The sequence below is a fragment of the Barbus barbus genome, assembly GCF_936440315.1.
Source record: "Barbus barbus genome assembly, chromosome: 19".
Lineage (NCBI taxonomy): Eukaryota > Metazoa > Chordata > Actinopteri > Cypriniformes > Cyprinidae > Barbus > Barbus barbus.
Window position 1 is genome coordinate 22,898,939 of NC_136747.1, and position 23,372 is coordinate 22,922,310.

The 23,372-nt window shown below is 37.8% G+C and overlaps 2 protein-coding genes across 6 annotated transcripts; one reads left to right on the forward strand and one right to left on the reverse strand.

Annotated features, from left to right (window-relative positions):
- Window positions 1-6,648: 6,648 nt before the first annotated feature.
- Window positions 6,649-8,251, reverse strand: LOC306885731 (cyclin-dependent kinases regulatory subunit 1). Of its 4 annotated transcripts, none has more exons than XM_079442466.1 (4): window positions 8,167-8,251; window positions 7,750-7,835; window positions 7,384-7,511; window positions 6,649-7,064 (listed from the first exon to the last, which is right to left on the reverse strand). In XM_079442466.1, the coding sequence occupies exons 2-4, from the start codon at window positions 7,806-7,808 to the stop codon at window positions 7,027-7,029; spliced, it is 225 nt and encodes a 74-aa protein (XP_079298592.1). In that variant the 5' UTR covers window positions 7,809-7,835; window positions 8,167-8,251; the 3' UTR covers window positions 6,649-7,026. The 4 variants fall into 4 exon arrangements, with proteins under 4 accessions (XP_079298592.1, XP_079298590.1, XP_079298593.1 ...); XM_079442464.1 differs by having other exon boundaries at window positions 8,088-8,247; XM_079442467.1 differs by having other exon boundaries at window positions 8,191-8,237.
- Window positions 8,252-9,406: 1,155 nt separating this feature from the next.
- Window positions 9,407-22,963, forward strand: LOC306885712 (zinc finger protein 687b-like). 2 transcript variants are annotated; one of them, XR_013785569.1, is made up of 11 exons: window positions 9,407-9,482; window positions 10,941-13,236; window positions 13,752-14,053; window positions 15,123-15,307; window positions 15,435-15,611; window positions 15,712-15,874; window positions 16,208-16,546; window positions 17,283-17,456; window positions 20,869-20,981; window positions 21,110-21,212; window positions 21,291-22,962. XR_013785569.1 is itself a non-coding variant. In XM_079442432.1 (10 exons), the coding sequence occupies exons 2-10, from the start codon at window positions 10,962-10,964 to the stop codon at window positions 21,876-21,878; spliced, it is 4,245 nt and encodes a 1,414-aa protein (XP_079298558.1). In that variant the 5' UTR covers window positions 9,411-9,482; window positions 10,941-10,961; the 3' UTR covers window positions 21,879-22,963. The 2 variants fall into 2 exon arrangements, 1 of the variants encoding a protein (XP_079298558.1); XM_079442432.1 differs by lacking the exon at window positions 17,283-17,456 and having other exon boundaries at window positions 9,411-9,482; window positions 21,291-22,963.
- The last annotated feature ends 409 nt before the right edge of the window (window positions 22,964-23,372 follow it).

Here is a 23,372-nt window from a genome sequence, read left to right on the forward strand (position 1 = left end):
CCCAACTGCTCCCCGGGCGCCGCAGCATAAATGGCTGCCCACTGCTCTGGGTGTGTGTTCACGGTGGGTGTGTGTTCACTGTTGTGTGTGTGCACTTCGGATGGGTTAAATGCAGAGCACAAATTCCGAGTATGGGTCACCATACTTGGCATTATGTCACTTCACTCAAAAGAATGTAACACCATGCCAACAGAGGGAGCCCTCGCCTAAGTACTAACTGTTACCGCTTCCTCTATGATTACTTCCTGTTTGGCAGCCATATAAGAATGGTCAAAACCTTTGCTGGCCTTTGTTAGTGAATCCAGTTTAGTAGGTCTTTCTTTCTCAGTTATTTCTCTTTTGTCTGCAAAAGAGCTCTTCGAAAAAGGCGTTTTTAGTAGGTCAGTCTGATGTAGGCACTAGTGCGTGTGTCATTTTCTTTTTGTTGAATTTCACTTTCATACCTTGGAAATTCCCAACTAAATGCTGGGGGTAGCACTGGGCACGTTGCAAGACCAGAGGGTATGCTGTGATTGAACATCAAAATTTGATTGGCTGATGATTCATTAATGCTCGTTACAAATCAGATGTGATGTCTTTCAACAAAAGGGCAGCACTATCTGTAGTTTTCAATGTTTCAGTGTCTCTGCGGTCTCAGTCTCTGCCATGGCTTCCTGATCTGTTTGCTATGGTGGTATTCTGCCCTGCTCTGGTTGTCATCTGCTCCGCCGTGGGGGTCTTCTACCCTGCTCTGGTGGTCTCTTATGGCGCTTTTCCACTGCATGGTACAGCACGGTACGGTTCAGTATGGCTTTTGGGGGGTTTTCCACTGGGTACAGTACCTGGTACCTAGTAATGTTTTATAGTACCACCTCGGCCGAGGTTCTAAGTGAGCCGTACCAATACCAAAACGTGACGTGTAAACTCTGCTGATCACTGATTGGCCGCAGAAAATTGTCACTGTCTGCGCACAACAGACCCCCTAGATTTAAATCGGCACAGCCAGAGAAGGATCGAATGCAACTGTTTTGAATGAGTGCACCTTTCTCTTAACAACCAAAAATGGCTGTTTCGTTGTCTGTTGAGGAAGTACAGACATTCCTCTCGTTGATAGCCGAGGAGCGGATCCAGCGAGAGCTTAATGGATCGACGTGGAATTAAACAGTTTTTCAGGAGTCACGGCAGTAGAGGCGGCGCAACTATAACGACGCGTGAATAATCCCGCCCACTCTAAAAGCAGTACTAACCTTTTTTGCTGTAGCAGACTCTTCTGAGCGGTTTCCTTGTTTTTCCATTTTTTCCATGTTTACAATTGTCTTGTTTCATTGCCATTGTTTTTGCCTTGTTTATTTTGTTAACTGTACTGCTCTCTTGGATTTCGAACTTAAACTGTTGTCTTATGTTTTTGTGGATGTTTTGCTGCCTGTCCTGACCATTGCCTGTTTCTGGATTACGCTTTCGTCTTGCCCTTGGATATTACTGTTTGCTGATATTCGGACCCTGCCTGTTTTGACCATGTACTGTGTTTAATAAAGCTTGCACTTGGACCTATCTTAGTTGTCACAACAAGTCCCTGTTACACAGAAACACAAAACACAATAGAAAAATACTGATAAACCCTCATATGTTTTTGTCAAATTTCTTTAGAAAGAATGAGCATTTATATTAATATTTCACAAAATAATATCATCTGAGGATATTTTGGGCTCTGTCTCCCATCTCACTATACCATTATCCAAATTTACAGCCAAAGCAACAGCAGGGGCTCACGGACAGGACAGAGTTATAGGCCTAGGCCTTCGAGTTACATGGAGTATATGAAATTTATGACATTGTCACGAATCGCTGTGAGACTTTGTTAGATGATCCAAGTAGTGATGTGACGATTGAACAAATGTGTCAGAGCTAGTGTCGAGAATAAATGGGCGTGTCAGATGAAGCCTCGATTTGAGGTTTGTGTTGTTAAAGTAAAAATCACGTGAACTTAGCCTCACTTGAAGCCTCACTTTCTGTCCCAAAAATGACTTTATCAACTGCATTTTTAAATATACCCAGTCATACAAGTAATATGAAGACTATTAATTATTTCAGGAAAATATTTGCCATGTGCATTATTGCATATACATTATTGTGTACATTATTCTTCTATTACATCATATTGATATTCATACTGGCATTAAAAAAGTAAACGGATTTGTCGAAGAGAAATTTAACACACAGTTAGGCTTTTATTTGTGCATGTAGGCCTAACATAAACTATAGAATTTGTGGTGGCTGCTTCGTCTGACAAAGCTTCTTTCACAGGCTTTTGCTTGCTTTATATTTTATTAACCACCAGATTTCCTTGTTTCCGACACTCTCGATGCTTTGAATCTTACAATCAGGGGAAAGCCTCAGTGCTTCCTATGAAGTTTCATTTACGCATTCCTATGCACTAGCATGCCCGCTTTTGGCACAATTTACGGCATTACTGTGGATTCACTCTTGTTCCAAACACTGCTTTTAGTTGTTTGTTTCTTTTCTTCTCTAACTGTCAAGTGTTTATTTTTCTGTAGTGTAAAATCAATTGCAGGGATATAAATAAATGAAAATGAAAAAGTTCAGTCTCTTATTTTAACTGATATTACAGAATTAGTTGGCTTACCATGGGAGGAAATTCCTGACGGAGACAGTGGAGATGTTTCTATTACTTGTTTTTTTGTTTTGACTGGTCTGTTTACATAAAATAACAATATTACTAATAAATAACATGTATAATATGAAAGCAAGAAACTATAATATATGAAAAAAAAGATTTTTTTTCCTTTGTGTAAATCTACTTGGTTGCAATAAGAGTTCATTACTTACTGTTCTTTCTCATTACTCATTGCTTCCCACTTTTCCTTGGCCTGCTTGTAAGTGCCTACAATAAGATAACAAAATATTATATTTTTAAGAACTTTCCATGAATAGGGTATCTTTTATTGAAATTTCAAAAATGAAAACCAAAATGTTCACTGAAATATTCTGAATATTAGATCATGAATGGATTGAATAATAAATTGATAATATAAAACTTTTTTTGCATATCCAGCCCATTTTTCTTCATATGTTTCATTTAAATTGCAAATTGAACCAGCTTACCCTTAATGTGATAAAAATGCTTTCTTCAAATTTCAATGAATAAATAATAGTTTTAAATGTGTCACATGACGTCATGTCTCCAGCCTTGTAAGACAACTTACAAGTAGTATAAATACAACAAAAAGTAGTATAAATTACATGCAAGATTTAAACACAAGTTTAAAAAAGTAGTAACCATTACCATATTCTGAGTGAAACAGAATAGCTAAATTCTCCCATGGTTTCTTTCCTGTTGAAGGCTCAAGACGGTTCTTAACGGCTTCCAGGAACTTCTCTGTAGATTTGAATGGAGGCCAGTAACATTGTTTTTTGTCTTCGCTCAACCAGTTTGATGGTGCCACCATCAACTCATCTGAGTCTTGCAAGGTAACAACTGCATACATGGTTGTCCTGCAAAAAATTAAGTAAATATGTAAGCAAGCAAGCAAGTAAATAAAGTGTTACATTTTCCCTGTGTGTGTTCTGCCTCTGTCTGCTGTGTGCCTTGTTTGTCTCCAATAGCTACCCTCATTAGTTGCCATAGTCACTCATTGGACCACACCACTCCTTGGTAGGTCCCATAGTAACTCACTGTTTACTTTTGTTCTGTCTTGTATATATATAGCCCTATAGTGTTTCTCTTGTGCTTGTGCTTCACAATACAGATTGTGTCAAAGCACTTAAGAGTATCAAATTGGAGGATAGAGTGTCAGTAATGTATAAAAATAAGATTAAACACTCAATTTTCAGTTAAAGGCATTTCATAATTGAATTCAGAGATGTCATTGTCTAGCTCAGTTTAGTTTAAATAGTATCTACACTCAGATTAAGCACTACATTTCTTTAATCAACTTTGTCACTGTTAACATGCTGCTTTTTATATCAGAAATAGAACATAATATATTTATTAGTCATACAATTTTATCCAGTTATCCCATAGGGATTCTTGCAACTGTAATTGCCAGAATAATTCTGTAACATTTACAGAACCTGTAAAAACAACCACTTTTTCTGCTAAATTATCAAGCCTGTGCTGCTACTAATATCTGTATCTTCAGCATATATACTGAGCATAATAAAAATGTAATAAGTCAAAGTTCATCAAAAGTAGTTCTTTCAAAATCTGAAGTAACATAACTAATAACAAACTGGTTTACATTTTTTTCAATGTAAATGAATTAACCGTGGAACGCAATTTAACTGAAGGGGCCCGAGTCAATATCCTGTTCAGGGGGCCAAGAAACCATAGCGGCACACCTGCTCTTTGCTTCAACATAGTTTCATTCAAACAGAACTCTTTTAGCTTACATTTTATTTTATTACAGACCACAGCATTACAGCATAGTTAACACAATCTTTAAAAAAAAATTATTATATTAACTAACAGTTTGGTTTTCAAGCTTTTTTTTTTTTTTTACTAAATTATTAGTGATCTCTTTAATCACCCTGAACTTAAGACCACCAAAAAATAGGTACAGATTTTAGGGGAAATAAAGGAAAGAGAAAAAGCACATAAACACAAGCAAAGGAACACTGTGTTCTTTGTCTGTAGGCAAAATTTGCCCTTCAAAGCCGAAAGTAAAGGATTCAGGTCTGTTGGGTAAATAAGCATATACTGAGATAGAAAATGCTTGTTTCTTTCTGTGTGCATCAACAAGATTTCCTATCTGTGTAGAAATAATACATTTAAAGGAATAGTTCTCCTAAAAAATTGCTGAAAATGTACTCACCCTCAGACCATAAGATACAGATAAGTTGTATTCATCAGAAATGAAAGCATCAGCAAAGGTTTTACCACAAAGATGCAAATGTCAAGTCATTCATGCATAACTATTAACGCTGGCCAATCACAGCGTGACGCTTGGAGTATATAAGTACTGGACTTTCTCTTTTATAATTGCAGTTTATGATGATGTTCCCCCCTATCCTCCCCAACACCACCAGTATATAAACTGAGAATTCCATGGACCAGAATATACAGTTATATATAAGCTTACCCTATCCTTCGTCTGTGTATGTGTCTCAAGAATCTCAGGTGTCAGTTGTATCTTGAGACTGATCTAAATCTAAAGCGCTGTCCTCTCCATGCTGCTTATCAAGATGTTATAAGGTATTATTTCTAACTGCATCAATGCACTTCCTTTTGTTCAGACAGGATGTGGTACATTGCCTACCTAAGATTACAGGATGTGTGTGTTTGATTGTGTGTGTGTGTGTGTGACACAGGTATTACAAGGTGAAGGTGACTTTTCAGGACATTGACCCATGTCCCCACTTTTCAAATCGCTTATAAATCATACAGTGTGAAAGTTGAAATGCAGTCTCCTGTGAGGGCTAAGTTTATGTGTAGGGCAATAGCACATACAGCTTGTACAGTGTGTTCATAGTTTTTTTTAAGCGGTTTATTTATGATGAAGTGTTGTAGGGCGCGCGCCTCATATTCGCGTACAGTTGAAGAGCGTGCGCCATGACCACAATAAACATCTCATCAGACCGCAGTTCAGTGTTGTTCAACTGAAGCTCATTTAGCACATGTACCTTTTCCGCGGTTAAGGCTAGAGGGGATACGTATGGCGCTACTGGGCATGCGCACATCAATACAGCGGAATTTTTGTCACACTGTACAACAATTGCTATTTTTTCATTATTGTAAGGGGTAGGTTTGGGCGTTAATAAAACACAATCTAGTAAGTAGAAAATTAATTTAATTGTTCGTTTCCGTAGCTGTATCCCTTCTAGCCACAACCCTTTTCCGCGCTTGTTTGAGTCGCGTCTGGCGCTGAAAGTGCGCTTCTGAAAAGTCTCCTGTTTGTTGAGATATGATACGGCCGTTTATAACAAATACATGCTTGAACTCATTAAAAACGCTAAAAAAAAAAAAAAACGTTTTATAAAAATTTGTCATTTGTATTTAAGACTTTCACATGATTTCGGCAAAACCTATATGCACTGCATACCCCGTTTTTGCGTCGGTGATTACACCTGGTCCCAGACGCATCAGATTTCATTCTTAAGCGACAAAACCGCAGCCAATCAGAACATATGTTTAAAAAACACCTATGCTGGTTGGGATTTCAGACCAACGAGATTTCACTCTGGATGGGGCTTTGAACTAGTACCTGGAAGTATATTTATCTTATTTTGCAACCCAGAAGTCTTCAGATTCATTAGCCGTTAGGTAATGAAAAGTATTGCGACGATACACACACATACACGTGTGTATTGTATTATGTATACAAGATAAATGCCAGTGTTTAAGATCAAGCAGCACCTGCTGTACAACTAAAAATACCTCAAAGGGAATCACACTGAAGCCTCGCACATTGTATGTCTAGTAAAAGTTAAAGCATTCATTACAATGTATTCAAATTCATCAGAATTGAAGTAAACCTTCTTGCTTTATATCCAATCAGGGTTTGGTGTTAATCTGAAATAGTTTTAGTGTACATAGGTACAGTATTATACACTATTGTGAGTCTTTTTTTAAACACTTGAGAAAATAGGTTCAGCTGCTTACTAGTACTGCTGACAGATATTGGTACAAACAGCATTGTTAATACTTTAAAGGGAGAAAAAAAATAAGTTTATTTTTAATAAAGCAGTGTGTGTAATTTGTTAAACAATTTCAAATTCTGTTAGGCCTTTCAGAGTCAATTCACCAATGCAAAAAATGCATCAAGTGAAGCTCATACAGAATCATAATAACACAAGTTTGATAAAGAATAATAAATACAGGCACAGCAGGAAATTACGCACAGTTCTATCTCTCAGTTAAGGCAGAGATCAAGTGCAGTGATGATAATCTAACCCACAGAATAGGCAATACACATGATATTGACACCATCTCATCTGAGGTGCACCTGGCATCTCTCATGACATCAGACATCTTCAGATTGCATCCAGTTTTCACAATTCCTTTAGTTTGTGGTTCTGGAGTCACTGGGATTAGGGCAGAGGACGTCGGAAGAGCAAGATATGTGGTTCTATAAAGAAAAGAATTCATGAACATGAATATGAGCAGTGACACCAGTAGAGCCGGCACATATTTGGTTGAGGTCAGAATCAGAATCAGCTTTATAGCCATGCATGTCTACACATACAAGCAATTTATTTTTGTGACAGAAGCTTCTGCAGTGCAACAGAATGACAGTGACTGGATAAAAACCCAGAATAAAAATAGAACAAGTAAATAGTGAATGAACAATATACAAATTGACAATTGTATGTACAGGTATATTAAAATAGACAGTCTGGTTCAACAGAGGGTTTGACATTCTAACAAACACACACATAGATACATACCGGGCTGATGGATCATGTAATGTACCCATCCTTGACTCTGCTGAACACCCAGATTCCTCCATTCTGTCTCTGACATTAGATGGGTCTTGGGGACTCTTTTAGCGATGTCCTTAGGAAGCATGACATGCCTGAAGATGAATGGCAAACTTCACCCTCATTATAAATGTCATTTTAACAACTCAGAAAACATACATATCATGTTTCTACTTATTCTGATCTTATAAAAACTAACGTTAAATATCAACTAAATATCATAAATATCGTTTCGTTTAATATACGTACAGCACTGCTGTCTCTGGGGCTCCACAACACAAAAACGGAAAACATTATTTGTAAACTGTACAGATGAGTGAAATATTTGCTTACCTGTACTCGAATTTGTTGTCGTCATATTTGTCAGAGTAATAAATCTGTTTGTGGGACATGGCGTGTTGTTGTTGTTGTGTCTAACGCTAGATGAAAAACAACTATCAAGTCATAAGCTTCATTAACATCGTTTATATGTAACTTACAGTCAACTAACACTCGTCTTAACGTAAATGAAGGACAACAGTAAATATAACTTTTACTTCTGAATAAATATAGAGAAATGTTGTTCATACAGGTTTCAGATCGTTCCCTCCAATGCTAGCTAGCCACTCTAGCTAATAAACACACCAGGAAATTCTACATTTGTTCTGAATTAGTATATTTATGACACTTACTGTTTCTCTTGTAAATGAAACAATTGTGACGATTACTTCATCAAATACTATTTCTGTTTGAATGTGAAAAATATTTTACCTAACGCAATTTACAAAAACCAACCACCATTTACGTTTCCGCGAACTTCCCTCTCAGCGAGTTCGAAGCCCGCCCATAAGCGTTCGAATTTTTACAAGTGCTTTCTGATTGGATAAGATGTGAGACGTCACTAAGACGTCGGCCTGTTACGTTTCGCAAATAAAAGTCCCTATAGACACTTTCAGGTTTCTCCATAAAGCAATAACTATTAGAACTATGGACATTTACGAATGCTCAACTTTCTCGTTTTAAGTTGAATGTATATATAGCGCTTTTTTTCCAATTTTTTTAACAATTATTTTCATGCATTTTTGAACGTTTTTGACCGATTAACGTTGCATTTGTGCTCATTGGAAATGTTATTGGTGTTCAAAAAGCATCGCTCATGACCTTGTTAGCATCTGCAGGATAAAAGAGCAAAGAAAATCTCATCGCAAGGTTCTGTGAGCTGATTCTGAACGCCAGTGAACAATCAGTTGATCTCTAGATGGCACTAAAACCTAGTCTATGAATATATCAGACGAGCTTGTAAAATTGTGTTGCATTTTCAAATGGATTGGAATGGCTTTTGATATGTATATTTCTGCACATTTCAATGCAATATGTCATGGAATTGTCAATAATAGAATACAATACAGTCTATGTGATAGACAGATATAGATGCATTTAATATAATCCTTTATTTCGTATATCTATACAAGAGATTCACAATAATGATTAACAATTTGCCTGTGATGCACAGTATTCATGTATAATGTATTTCCTTTTCATACTGGTACCCAATCTATTGATTAAAGTATGTATTTGTCTGTTTTTGCCTGTATTTTTGTGGACGATGTGTGAAATGGCAATACAATTTCTGTTCATATTTAGACTATAATACTTTACAATAGATATAGTATACGATAATACAATAAATATTAATCTTCTGTGCTTTGGGGACGCAAAAAAAAAAATAATAATAATAATGATAAAAAATTCCGCAATCCGTCTAATCAAGGCCTAAACCAAATCAACCTAAAGACAGTGAAATATGAGATCCTGGAAGGATGTAAATAAACAACAACTATACATCCATAATACAATACAATAACAATGGTCATGTTTTTTGTTGAGTTTTTTTTTTTTTTTTGAATGCTAAAACATCCCCATACCTAAACATGCAAACATAACAATATAATCAAGGAAGACGAAAAATCATTTTCCTGTCCATTATTATCATCGTTATCTTCCAAGACCTGGCTGTACTCGATCGATGACGGGAAGTTCAGGCGCTTCATCTGGAGCGAGGATAGTCGGGAATCTCAAAAAAACAGGTAAACGAAATAGCTCCCCGTGCATGAAAATACACAATCCGTAAAATAATACGCACCTACATAAAATGCATGATCAAAAAAGCATGATGTGGCATCCACGTGAGGTTATTTATAAACAGGTAAATGTTGCAGTGGCCTGTGCATAAATGACCCTCGAGACAGGGCAGCACGGACCCCGCCGTCATGACAGAACAAACCCCAAAATACACCTCACATATCCGTTTATCAGCCCACCAGCTGTTTATTTATCAGTCCAGCAACACTGAAGCCACATGTAAGGGACAACATGTGACAGAAGCCCTTTAATTGTACGATTAGCGATTCAGTGTCGCTCCCCATTTGTAGTTAGCCGGTCAGCTGCAGGTTTTAGCCGTTCTGAATATAAATATATTAAATTAATCTCTGTAACGTGCTCAGTTGATACTGCAGCAATATGTTTTTTTTTATCAATTATGCATTCATGCAATGTTTTTATTTCATGTAAGAGGGCTTGTTTGTATTCTTGTGTTGATACCATAGCAGCTTTAGCGTGCTAAACAGGCTCTGTTACCTTTAAATGATCCATTGTTAGGCAAAAAATGGATGCTGGATCATAATATTACCTTATATGTGTTTAAAATTATTTATTTTTCATATTCCATACGTGAATATGCATCGCAGTTCAGTCACCATTGCTAAGTTTATACAGAGGCATTACGTGGCTGTTAGCCAAAGCTAACAAAAGCCGCTCGGTGTCATTTTGTGTTGCGCTGTATATATTTGTGTTTATGTTCCTGCAGAAGTAAATAAAAGAGCGAATATAGCTGGATATATGTGGCTAAATCGTTAAGTAAATGTCACTTCATATACCTCAGCTCGAAGCGTTTCTGTTACGGATTAAAAACTGATAGCTTGAGTAACTTACTTGAATTGTAAATTAACTGTTTGTGCAAAAAATACATTTTATATGTATTAAACTCACTTTATGAAAACAGATGACTTGCTGTGGTATATTGTTAAAAAATATATAGCTAAAACATTAGCCCCTGCGTTAAAGATCCCATTGAATCACACCATATTACAATATTTAAAAAAGTAAATAAATAAAAATGAGCTGTTAATAAATATGAGCTCTTCCATTTGTCCAGTCTTTTTTTTTTTTTTCATTTTTAATTTGAATGTAATGTTAACACAGGACTTAACAGGACGGTTTACCCAAAGTAGTTAGATAGTTCATATAATTTATTCACTGTCATGTTGTTCCAAACCTGTATAATTACATTTTAAAAGACATTTTAAAGAATATTGACAACCAAACTGTGTTGGTGACTATTGGCTTCCATTGTATGGACAAAAAAAAAACACAGACATTTCTCAAAATATCTTTAGTCAGGATTGGAACAACATGAAGGTGAGTAAATAATTTAGGTTTTTATGCAATTATCACAGTTTTCTGAAATGTTGTTTTATGTGTTCTAGGATTGAGTCCACTGACCCGGCATGGGGGACATGAAAACCCCCGATTTTGATGACCTGTTGGCAGCATTTGATATTCCTGACATTGATGCCAAAGAGGCTATCCAGTCCGCCCCGGATGAGGTAGAGGGGCATCAAGGAGCAGGCGGAGGATCCCTCATAAAGACTGGTGATGCTTCAGTAAGTGGAAGTTCATCCTTAAGATCACCCAGCCCATCCACGGATTCTCAGAGCGACCCATCTATTGTGAGTGTGATTGTGAAGAACCGTGTTCGCCCTGAACCCTTTGATGGTGGCGACAGCTCGGTACCAGACCCATTAAACCATAATGGATTTGTGTCTTCCGGTGGGTCAGTGCATATGTCTCAGTCCCGGGGCCAGCCGAATGGGGAACAGTGGCCCATATGCAGCTCAAAGGTGATTCCAGAGACTCCAGGAGCGCTTGGATCTTCCGGCACTTCCAAACAGGGCAGCAACATCTTCAATAAGCTGAAACCCTTGATGGCACAAGGTGCTGGAGACTCTGTCGGAAGGGCCCGGAAAATGCAGCTTCTGCAACAGCAACATATGCAGCAGGAGGTGAACCTAGAAGGTGCGGACAAGGCAAAAGCTCCTGCGATTCCTAGTGAGACAAGTGGAGCAGCATCTCCTTTCTTTCCCCCACCAAAACCACTTCTTTCCACTCCCTCTACGGCTTCATCCTCTTCACCGTCATCATCCTCTCCTTCAGTTGGTTCCCGTGTTTCTGGGGCTGTGGCATCGTCTCCGCTGGCTACATCTCTAACAGAACCATTTAACGGATCACCACGTCTTAGTTCGTCGGCTTTCAGACGTGTAGATTCAGATGAGGAGGATTCAGACCGTGATTCCGGAGGATCTCTGGTCATCCATGAGAGTCCAGACTCTCCCACTCCACCAAAACTATCACGTCGGCTGAGGTCACCTCCAGAAAATTCACAGTCTCCTTCTCTCCCTCCTTCGACATCCATATCGCCCAGCGCTTACCCCAAACCAGGTGACATTCCCTTGGCATCACCTGCTTCACCTCGAGCTCAACAGAACTGGCTTTCTGCACCAGTCCAAACAGGAACCGGAAAGAGTTTACCCCAAGAAGAGCGAAACCCAGAGCATGTGATAGAAGAACGAGATTCGCCAGAGAGCCCTGAGCCAGAGATGCCCAAGTCTTCTATGCCAACATCTGCAGTTACAAAAAGATCATGCAGCTCAGCAGTTGCCTCTTCATCACCATCTGCCTCCCTCCAAGAACCTAAGGACGAAGAAGAGGAGATGGAGGTAGACAAAGGTTTAGCAGAGAATGGACAAGATGTGGCTAATACAGATGGTAAGGATGGTGGGAAAAGGGATGGAGAGAAAATGGAGGTAGATGCTGCACAATCCCTTCCAGCAGACGCAGAATCACCGAGCAGTGGTGGAAAAGCTGTATCTGGCGGAAATGCTCCCTCCAGACCTCTTAAAGTCCGTATCAAGACCATTAAGACATCTACAGGAGGTATCACACGCACAGTTACCCGAGTAGCAGGTAAGGGGGGCACTGCCAATGCAGATAAAGAGGCAGGTAAAGGCCAAACGGGAAGTCGAGCTGGTACTGCAAAAGGCGCCAAAAAAAATGACGGTCAAGTGGTAAAATTTACCAGCTCAACTTTACCAGTATCCACTCTAGAAGCCAGCAGTGCCATGATAGCCGCAGCCAGCAAGGTCCAAAACAAAATGGCCATGCAAGCCGATAAAACGAAAGTCTCTGCCACAGCGGTGAGCATCACGAAAGCCACCACTTTACCAGTCGCGCCAGCCGTCGGTGGGATAAGCGTGCGGCCTACAGTCGGTAAAACCGCCAATGGAGGTACCATGCCATGTAAACCAGCATCTATCGTCAACAGCACCGGTGCTGTTATTTCCCGTAGCCAGTCTAGTTTGGTTGAGGCGTTCAACAAGATCCTGAACAGCAAGAACCTGCTGCCCAGCTACCGTCCAGATCTCTCAACCCCGCCGCCCCCCGAATGGGGTCTTCCTATGCCTACTACTGGCTACCGCTGCTTGGAGTGTGGAGATGCTTTTGCTTTAGAGCGCAGCCTGGCGCGACACTACGACCGGCGCTCTTTGAGAATAGAAGTGACGTGTAATCACTGTGCAAAACGGCTGGCTTTCTTCAACAAATGCAGCCTGTTGTTACATGCTCGGGAGCACAAGGAACGAGGCCTGGTCATGCAGTGCTCACATTTGGTTATGAGACCAGTTACAGTGGAGCAGATGATTGGCCAACAAGACACTACTCCCATTGGTAAGTTTTGCAACATGCTGTCTTTTTGTCTCAATTTAAATAGGATTGTTTCAGCCTAATATTTAAGAATAAGGTAAAAGATTTTCAGCCAGCTGTTACCTGCACCCAGATATTCCAGTTTATTTATAAGAAAAATAATCGGTGCTACTTGACAAAATAGAGAAGAACTTTGGTGTTCTCTGTTGCTAAAAACACCTGTAATGCAATTTTGTTTTTGGCATCACGCCGCTGTCAAATGCAGAAGTTCAATCTGTAGTTTCTGGAGCTGTCAAAAGACAAAAATTACAGATCAAACTTCTACATTTTCGTATTCCTGCCCACATTCACAGACATAACAAAATCAACTTTGCATTGTGGGTGTTAAGTTTTTGGCAAAAGAGAACTCCACAGTTCTTTTCTGTTTTCTCTAGTCATGTAGCACCAATTTTTTTTCCCCCACCTTTCTTCATAGACTAGATTTATAAAAGCCCATCTTGTCAGCAGTGAAATAATCTTAAATGTTCTCATTTCTCTAGGTTTGCTCTCTCCATCACTTTCCTCTCCACCTCTGTCATCCTCCTCCACCCAGACAGGGACGACTCCTGTACCGTCCACTTCCAGTCCACTGAAGGACTCCCCTTCTCCAGGCACAGCTTCAACCCAGCCCAGCCCTGCTCGTCGTGGACCCCAGAGTCCCCAGGCCCTGATGCCACTGCCCTGCAAGAAGGGCGAAGCCCTGCAATATCACAACTTCAAGTGTCCTGAATGTCAAGCCCAGTTTTCAAGCAAGGCTGAATTAGTGACCCATTTCCAGCAAATAAGAGCTACTCCTAATTCGGTATGTTGCAACATTGTGAATGTGTTCAAATTATTTTTTTCTGTTGGTCCATTGGGCCAGTATTTCAGAATTTTTTTAATGGCCTGCCAGAAATTTAGCTAACCACACCACATAGATCATTTTTAACTTTAATTTACAGCTATATGTTTTTATCTCTCAGAAATAAATTGTAATAAAACCCAAACACACACACATTTTGTTTATTTTAAAATTGTAATTAATCGGTCTTCTCCAAATAATTTTCTCCAAATATTTTAATTTGCAATAATTGCTAATAATTAACCGTTAAATGACTAAATGAAAATTAATGCACAGATGTTTAATGCAACTTTGTAAATTGTTGTATAAGAAATTAAGAATATATATTAAGTAAGTAATGTATACGTGTGTGTGTGTGTTTATATTTATAAATGTGTATATGTGACCCTGGACCACAAAACCAGTCTTAAGGCGCTGGGGTATATTTGTTGCAATAGCCAAAAATACATTGTATGGGTCAAAATTATTGATTTTTGTATCATGCCAAAAATCATTAGGACATTAAGTAAAGATCATGTTCCATGAAGATATTTAGTAAATTTCCTACTGTAAATATATCAAAATTTAAGTTTTGATTAGTAATATTCATTGCTAAGAACTTAATTTGGACAACTTTAAAGCTGATTTTCTCAATATTTAGATTTTTTTGCACCCTCAGATTCCAGATTTTCAAATAGTTGTATCTCAGCCAAATATTGTCCTATCATAACAAACCATATATATCAATGGAAAGCTTATTTATTCAGCTTTCAGATGATGTATAAATCTCAAGTTCAAAAAATTTACCCTCATGACTGGTTTTGTGGTCCAGGGTCAAGTGTGTGTGTGTGTGTGTGTGTATATATTCCTAAGTAAAGTTTTGCATTGAATGCTATTTTTATTGAATGAATTTACATAATTTTGAACAATTTACACATTTATTTTTGCTAATGTTTCATAAATAATGTCCAGCATATGTAATGTGTAAGTTCATGTGTAAACTGCTTCATTTACTAACTCCTTTGTTGTCCCTGCTGCCTTTCTGTTTCAGACTTGTATGCTTTGCTCTCCCCCCATGATGCTGCCTAACTGGTGCAGTGTTTCAGCCCATCAGCGGATTCATAAGCACCGCGCACCCCACGTGTGTCCAGAGTGTGGGGGCACTGCTCGTCAGGCCACATTTCAGACCCATCTGGAAGAGTCTTGCCTGCACTTTGCCAGGCGCATCGGCTACAGGTTCCAGGCCTTCAAATTCCTTTCAGTGTTTTGTGATATCGCAGGCAGTTTCCTTGCTTTGCAGCTCTGTTTTAAATCAAAGAAATTGCCTACTTGCACCTGCTCAAATCTACTTCCTTTATACCAGGTGCTCCAGCTGTCAGGTTGTGTTCGGAGGTTTGAACTCCATCAAGTCCCACATTCAAACAGCTCACTGTGAGGTGTTTCATAAGTGCCCCAATTGCCCGATGGCCTTCAAATCTGCCCAGAGCGCCCAGGGGCACATCACTTCCCAGCATCCCACCCTCACAACTGCCCAGGCTAAGTAGGTTGACCCGTCACACACAGCTTTTTGTGATTAGTGCTTAATATATTTTTTTTAAATACATTCTTTAACGCTAAAAATTCTTATATTAATTCTACAGGATGATCTACAAGTGTGTCATGTGTGACACAGTGTTCACCCAGAAACCTTTGCTCTACATGCATTTTGACACTCACCTGGCCAAACAGAAGGTGCATGTGTTCAAATGTCCAGACTGCACTAAACTTTATGCCCAGAAAGGGTCCATGATGGAACACATCAAGGTAAATACCTTATTAATAATAATAATAATAATAATTATTATTATTATTATTATATAGAGTGCATTTGAGGATATTAATTGTTTAAGATTTAAATTAATTACTTTTTATTTTGCCTTTTGTGTTACCCATTCTTTTCACTTCCTCTAAAGAATGTGGTGTCAGCAAAGGCATACAGTAAAACTCTTGGTTTGGCCTTTACAAAGTGGTTTCTGTGTATCACCTTGTCTAAAGCTCATACCAAGTACAACAGCCACTTCAGTGTGAACTGTAACATTTTCCTGTCAGTGATGCTCATGCATTTAACCAGAGTTGTCTTGTAATATTTCCCATTAGACTGCTCATAGAGGCCTGTCCATCAAAGCCGAGGCTCCGCCCACCACCTCATCTCTGGTCTCAGCTCCTTCAAGCAACTCCACCTCTAAACCTAAACCCACAGAAAACAACTCAGATGAGTTGAGCCAGGGACAGGGAGAAGAGGATGAAGAGGGGGAAGAGGAGGAGGGAGAGCATGAAGGGGAAGAGAGAGATGAGGGAGAAGAGGAGGAGAATGAGGAGGAAGATCAGGTGAGCTCTCCAGAAAGCGGGAGTATGGAGTGGAGGTGCAAAGAGTGCAAGAAACGCTTCGCTGAGAGAGAAGAGTACATCGACCACATGAAGAACGAACATGGCACGGTAGGTACTTTAAAAAATGCACTTGTGTGTGTGTGTGTATGTGTGTATATATATATATTATATTATATTAATTTTATTTTATTTTTCAGTGTTTATTTTTAAAACATTTATTCCATTTCAATTTACAAAGAAAATAAAAAAAGTTTTTTAGTAAGATTTTAATAAGACTTTGTGAGCATAAGAATTTGATCAAAATACAAATAAAACGATAATATTGTGAAAAAATACAAATAAAACTTTTGTGGAAACGTGATACATTTTTTATTATTTTGATTAATAGAATGTTAAAAAGAACAGCATTTATTTAACATGTATAATTTGTAATGTCTTATAAGTGATGACTTCATTGATGATTTAAGGATTTAATTTGTAATGTCTTTGTCACTTTTAATCAGTTTAACCCTCTGGGGTCTGAGGTGATTTTGGGGCCCTTGAGATGCTTTGACATGCCCTGATATTTGTGCTTTTTTCAGCTACTTAAAACATACTATTGACCAACATGTATTTTTTTTTTGTATTCAATACAAACTGTGCTACAATATTATGTGAACAAGATGGATGTACATGTTTGCATTTTTTAGAAAAAAAATATTATGCGTGGTTAGTAAGTTTTGGGAAATTAGGCCATAAAACCCACATTACATAGTCCTGAATAAGACTTTTGAGTAATCAGTCTTGTAGGCTAGAATATTTACTTCACAATTATGTGAAAATCATTCTGCTTACTCCTTCACAGAAAACAATATATTGATTTAAATTTTTAAAGACGTGATCGATCGATGTGATCGAAAGCCAATATGCGAGGGAGTGGCAATGGCCTTGAATATTAAGTGATTTTCACCTGAGAGACAAAGGGCCCTCCCCTAATGGCCACTAATGGCCCATCAGTGTGACTGTGACTTTGAGGCAGGTAAGACAGAGTGTGAGGAGATTGAAAAAAAGTTTTTTTTTTTTGATTATTTGTATTTTATTTACAACACCGTATAATCAAAACATACATAATGAAGGTCAAAGACACATTATTGTGCACACTGATCTAAACACAGAGATGACTGTGTTTAGATCAGTAACAACAGACTTTGAGTCATTCCTGCAACAGATTCTGTTCAACAAATGAAACAAGTAAATCATACCTGATATATACCTGTGTTATTTAAGTGTTTCTGCTACTTTCCATGGATTCTAGAAGGAAAAAAAAAATCAGTAGTCAAGGATCTTGTTTTACCATAGAATGTCAGTGTAGTTGAACATCTGATGTTGGTACAGCGCTCTCAGAGGAAAATAGTTTGAAGAAAGTCATCAGGATTCATCATCTGTGGTGCAGGTATCTGATTTAATAAAATACAAAAAAAAAAAAACATTTGTGAGCATGTTAATATCAGGAGCATCTGTGTATATATATATATATATATATATATGTATGTAGGTTTTGTAGCCATAGACTCATGCATGCTTTGTACTATCGTAAAAAAAAAAAAAAATTTCAACAGAGTAGGCTATTAATAATAAACATGTTCTAAACATAGTTAGACTAGTAGCATTCATCATGTTACAGTGTACACTCATTACTTTTATTGCTTTATATAGAGCATGAAAACATCATTCAAGATTCAAGATTTTTATTTGTCACACAATTATACAGAGTATAATCAGCAGTGAAATGTAAGAAAAATGTGCCGTAAGAAGTTTAAATACAATGAATTGCCTATCATATTCAAAATGTTTTACTCGATTTCAAACATTGCAGTCAGGAATTATAGTTTGGGAAAAACCCAACTATGATTTTGTAGTCGTAGTCTATGTATGATTTTATAGTAGCCTGTTATGATTCTGTATAAACTCATTCACGCATGCTTTGTACTATAAAAAAGGATATTTTATGAAGTGACGTACTGCCAAGTACGGTGACCCATACTCGGAATTCGTGCTCTGCATTTAACCCATCCAACGTGCACACACACAGCAGTGAACACACACACACCGTGAACACACACCCGGAGCAGTGGGCAGCCCGGCTATATGCTGCGGCGCCCGGGGAGCAGTTGGGGGTTCGGTGCCTTGCTCAAGGGCACCTCAGTCGTGTTTTTGAGGGTGGAGAGAGCGCTGGACATTCACTACCCCCACCTACAATCCCTGCCGGCCCGAGACTCGAACCCGCGTCCGACTCTCTAACCATTAGGCCACGACTTCTTTATATCTGAGAAACTAATTATTATTGTTTAGCATGCTATTAAATCTATTTGTGAACAGAGTATTAATTATAAACATGGTCTAAACATTCTTAGATGTGTAGCATTCATCATGTTGTAAAAAAATAACACGTTAACTAATGCAAAAAAGAAACATTACTTACTCATCAGATCGATCTCCTCTTCTGGATGAACTCTTGTTCTTATTTTGAGGGAAATCCAGCCTTTACTCAGCTTGTCTTCTTGCAGAAACTAACAGTAGCCACGATGAATGATCTCCTCACGCTTTGTTTATGTTGGGCGTCTCCATGTGCACGCGGCTCACGTGGATATGTACATATGAACGGTGCGAGCCGCAAGAGGGCGGGATCGCATTAGAGATGATGAGTTAGACAGGAAAGACTGAACATCGTGTTGGTTTCATATGGATTCCTTAATCACAAAATGTTTGTTTTCGATAAGACTTGCTTCATTTAAAAGTAGACACTTCAAGCTTTCTTCTGAAAGATCCCATGTCTGTGTGTTGAGTATTTCCTGAGTTACAGTTCATTTTAGTGACGTTTCAAAAAGTAGTTTTGCGCACCCAGTTTGTTTTCTTATTTTTTCCAAAACCACAAAGTTTTGTTGTATTTGTGAGTGTACACAAAAAAAAGTAGACACTTAACAGTTTCGATTGATGTATAACACTTATTTGTGTGACCAAAATCAACAGAGTATTTTTAGTGTCTTTTGTACTGATCTTAAAAAAAACGGGCTGGTATCGCCGGCTATGCAGTCAACCCCAAAGGGTTTTAATATGTCCTTGCTGAATAAAAGTAATATATATATATATATATATATATATATATATATATATATATATATGTATATATATATATATATATATATATATGTATATATATATATATGTATATATATATATATATATGTATATATATATATATATATATATATATATATATATATATATATATATATATATATATATATATATATATATATATATATATATTAGTGCTGTCAAATGATTAATCACGATTAATCGCATCCAAAATAAAAGTTTTTGTTCACATAATATGTGTATACTGTGTATATTTATTATGTAAATACAAGTACATGCATGTATATATTTAAGAAAACTGTTATGTTTATATATTAAATATATTTATATAAAATATAAGAATATAAATGTATATAGATGTAAATATTTTCTAAATATATATTGTATATGTGTGTATTTATGTAAGGGATAATCAACGGATAGCCATGCATTACTTTACTTACTTACTCTTTTACTTTTGTCATTTAGCAGACGCTTTTGTCCAAAGCGACTTACAAATAAGAAAAAGTAACTAAAACTAAAAAGTTACAACTCTATAAATACTATCTACCCACATATTTAAGAAAATAAAGAAATTAAATAAAATTAACACATGCATATAACAACAACATTTCAATAATAAACATATCAATGAAAAAATTAAATAAAAAGCTACTACTATCCCTTGCCGGTGTCCCTGCCCGGTGGAGTCGCACGGTAGAGTCGATGGTCTTTACACTCTTTACTTTTTTACTTTTGTCATTTAGCAGACGCTTTTGTCCAAAGCGACTTACAAATAAGAAAAAGTAACTAAAACTAAAAAGTTACAACTCTATAAATACTATCTACCCACATATTTAAGAAAATAAAGAAATTAAATAAAATTAACACATGCATATAACAACAACATTTCAATAATAAACATATCAATGAAAAAATTAAATAAAAAGCTACTACTATCCCTTGCCGGTGTCCCTGCCCGGTGGAGTCGCACGGTAGAGTCGATGGTCTTTACACTCTTTACTTTTTTACTTTTGTCATTTAGCAGACGCTTTTGTCCAAAGCGACTTACAAATAAGAAAAAGTAACTAAAAGGATTTTAGTGCACAACATTTAGCATTAAAGGATTTTACTGCACAACATTTATTTATTTTAGTTTATTTATTTGAAACAGTCAAGCCTCCAATATGCCATGGATGACAGTATCCAAAACATTAAGAGATTTAATTTTTTATTATTGTATATTTAGTTTACAATAAATTATTCAAATTTCTTTACATTTGTGATATGCCTGTCTTTTTTTCTTCCTCTAGTTAATGAAGAAGTTCCCCTGCAGACTGTGTGAACGCTCATTCAGTTCAGCCAACAGCCTTCGTCGACATGTACGGATAATACATGAGGGCGTCAAGAGAGTCTTCCGCTGCCCGTGAGTCAAATATTCATTAACCACAAATTTATTTGAATCTTTCTTTTCCTCCCTAAAAACGATTCTTCGTTTGTTTAGTTTGCCCCTCTAATTCTGCATATATTGTCCATATATACTGCTCTCCTCAGGCACTGCTCAGAGGGCAAGCGTACGTTTAGTAGTCGTCTGATTTTGGAGAAGCACATTCGGGTCAGACATGGCATCAGAGCTCGACAAACAACAGACAGGCTGGTCAGTTTAGACACTTCACCTCTTTAGAGTTCAGAGATATTTGCTTATCCATATATTAATTTTAATTTCCTCACCCAGAATGCTCCAAACACCAGAAAGCGTTCGCTTCCGGGCGACGGGGCAGGCAGCTCGTCTGAGCTTGACAACGAGGGCGGAGCTCCACCAGTAGGGGGCGGCACCGATACCGATGACATCGCAGGAGAAGATGCCTCGAGTCCGGCCAAAAGAACTCGAGCGTCTGAGAACCGGCCACTCGAGCAGGAAGAAGACGACGGCACGTTCCGCTGCACACCCTGCGGCTTCACCTCACAGGATTGGGAAGAGTTCCAGCGCCACATTCCCATCCACTGTGATGCAGAGAACGCACCGCAGCAGTGCCTGCAGTGCGGCGCCTGCTTCGCCTCAGCCGGCTCACTCAGCCGACACAAATTCATCACGCACCGTTTACGCCAAGGTCAGCATGACAATCGGGGCGGAAACTCATCACCTGGCGCGTCGCCACAGGATGGCTCGCCATCCTCGCCTAAAGCGGGCGAGGAGGGGGAGGGAGGGGTTAGCTGCAGGGTGTGCGGCCGGCGCTTCGACAAGGTTTCAGACCTTAACACACACTTCCGCACGCATGGCATGGCCTTCATCACGGCACACAGGACCGACAAGCCCTTATAGAATGAGCGAGATGGGACAAGACAAGGTAAAGCCATTGCAAAATGGGTCACAGCTTTGGACCATCCAAGACTAGTTTAAGATTAATACACATAATTTGGAAAATTTCACCTGTCGTTATGATTGTAACGTCATCTGTCTTCCGAAACACAAAGATATTAAAGTTATTTCCCCCTTTCCTCCCTGTTTGTTACATCCTCAGCATTTTAAATGAATTTAAACAAGGTCAAATTGTATCTGCTCAAAAACTACTTTACGCCGAGCAGCTTGGCGTTTGCTGGGTTTTGCGTCAACCTAAAAAAAGCATTAAAGCAAAAAGGGTGCTAGTGAAGTTTTTTTTTTTTTTTTAAATAAAGGAAAACACTGACTTTTAAATGTGATATTGTACAGACATTGTAGTACTGATATTTATTTATATTGAAGCATTCGTCAGTCTTTTGATAATTGTTGAACTTTAAGTGAGGTGAAAAAGTTTCATTTGTGCAAGGAGATATACAGCAGATGTATATGAGGTCAAAGATGGATTGTAAAGTTTAAATAGTCAAAAAAAGGTCAATATAAGTATACATGGATACATTTCAGTCACAGATACACTTGAGCACATTTTGTGTGTATAAATGCAGTACATCAGTTTGATATGGTTGTTGAATTTGGAAATGTGAATAAGTTCAGTCTTTGTATTTTTTTTGTCCTAAGCTGAAAGTAAATATTGAAATACTACTAAAGATTGCGTTCGGAGCCTGGTGTAATTTTTACAACTTCATCTGAATCGGCATTGAGTTTGAAGGATTGCTTGTGTGTCTTTTATGATGAATTATGTACAAATATGAATGTCGTTTGTGATTTTTTTTTTTTCTTTGATAAGAGTCTTTTCTATCAGAAAGTCCTGTGCTTGTCGAAAACCACATTTCTTATAAATAATATTGTGATCGTGTAAATCATTTGTGTGAGTGTGACTTTCTATCCCTCCGGTATATGTCCCATACATAGACAGTCTATAGACAGCCATCTTATTCTGTGATGATTACATCTGTGTCAGTTCTCTTGCATTTCTTTCTAAATAAAACAGTAAATTGGTACGGTACAGATCACGGTGTCCTTGATGATTCATGTCCCAGTGCATGCTGAGAACTCCAACACTAGTAAAATGCACAGTTTTAATATCATCATTAGCAATATCATTGAATCCAATGCAATTACTTCTGAAACTCATGGCAGTGAAAATTCATAGAAACTTAATGTGTAACATTTAACAATAAAGTCACATTTTTCAGTGCCATGGTTAACATAAACTGATGTTGAGCAACATATTTTTCCAGGATTTATTAATTTTTGTTAACGTTAGTATTTATAAAAACAATTGTTCTTCGTTCAGGTTAGTTCACAAAACTTGTAGAAATGATTCATCTTAATGTTAACAAATAAAACAATATAAAGTCTTACCACTTCATTAGAGAATTCAGTACATGATTTTTGAAAACAAAGCTAAAATATGAA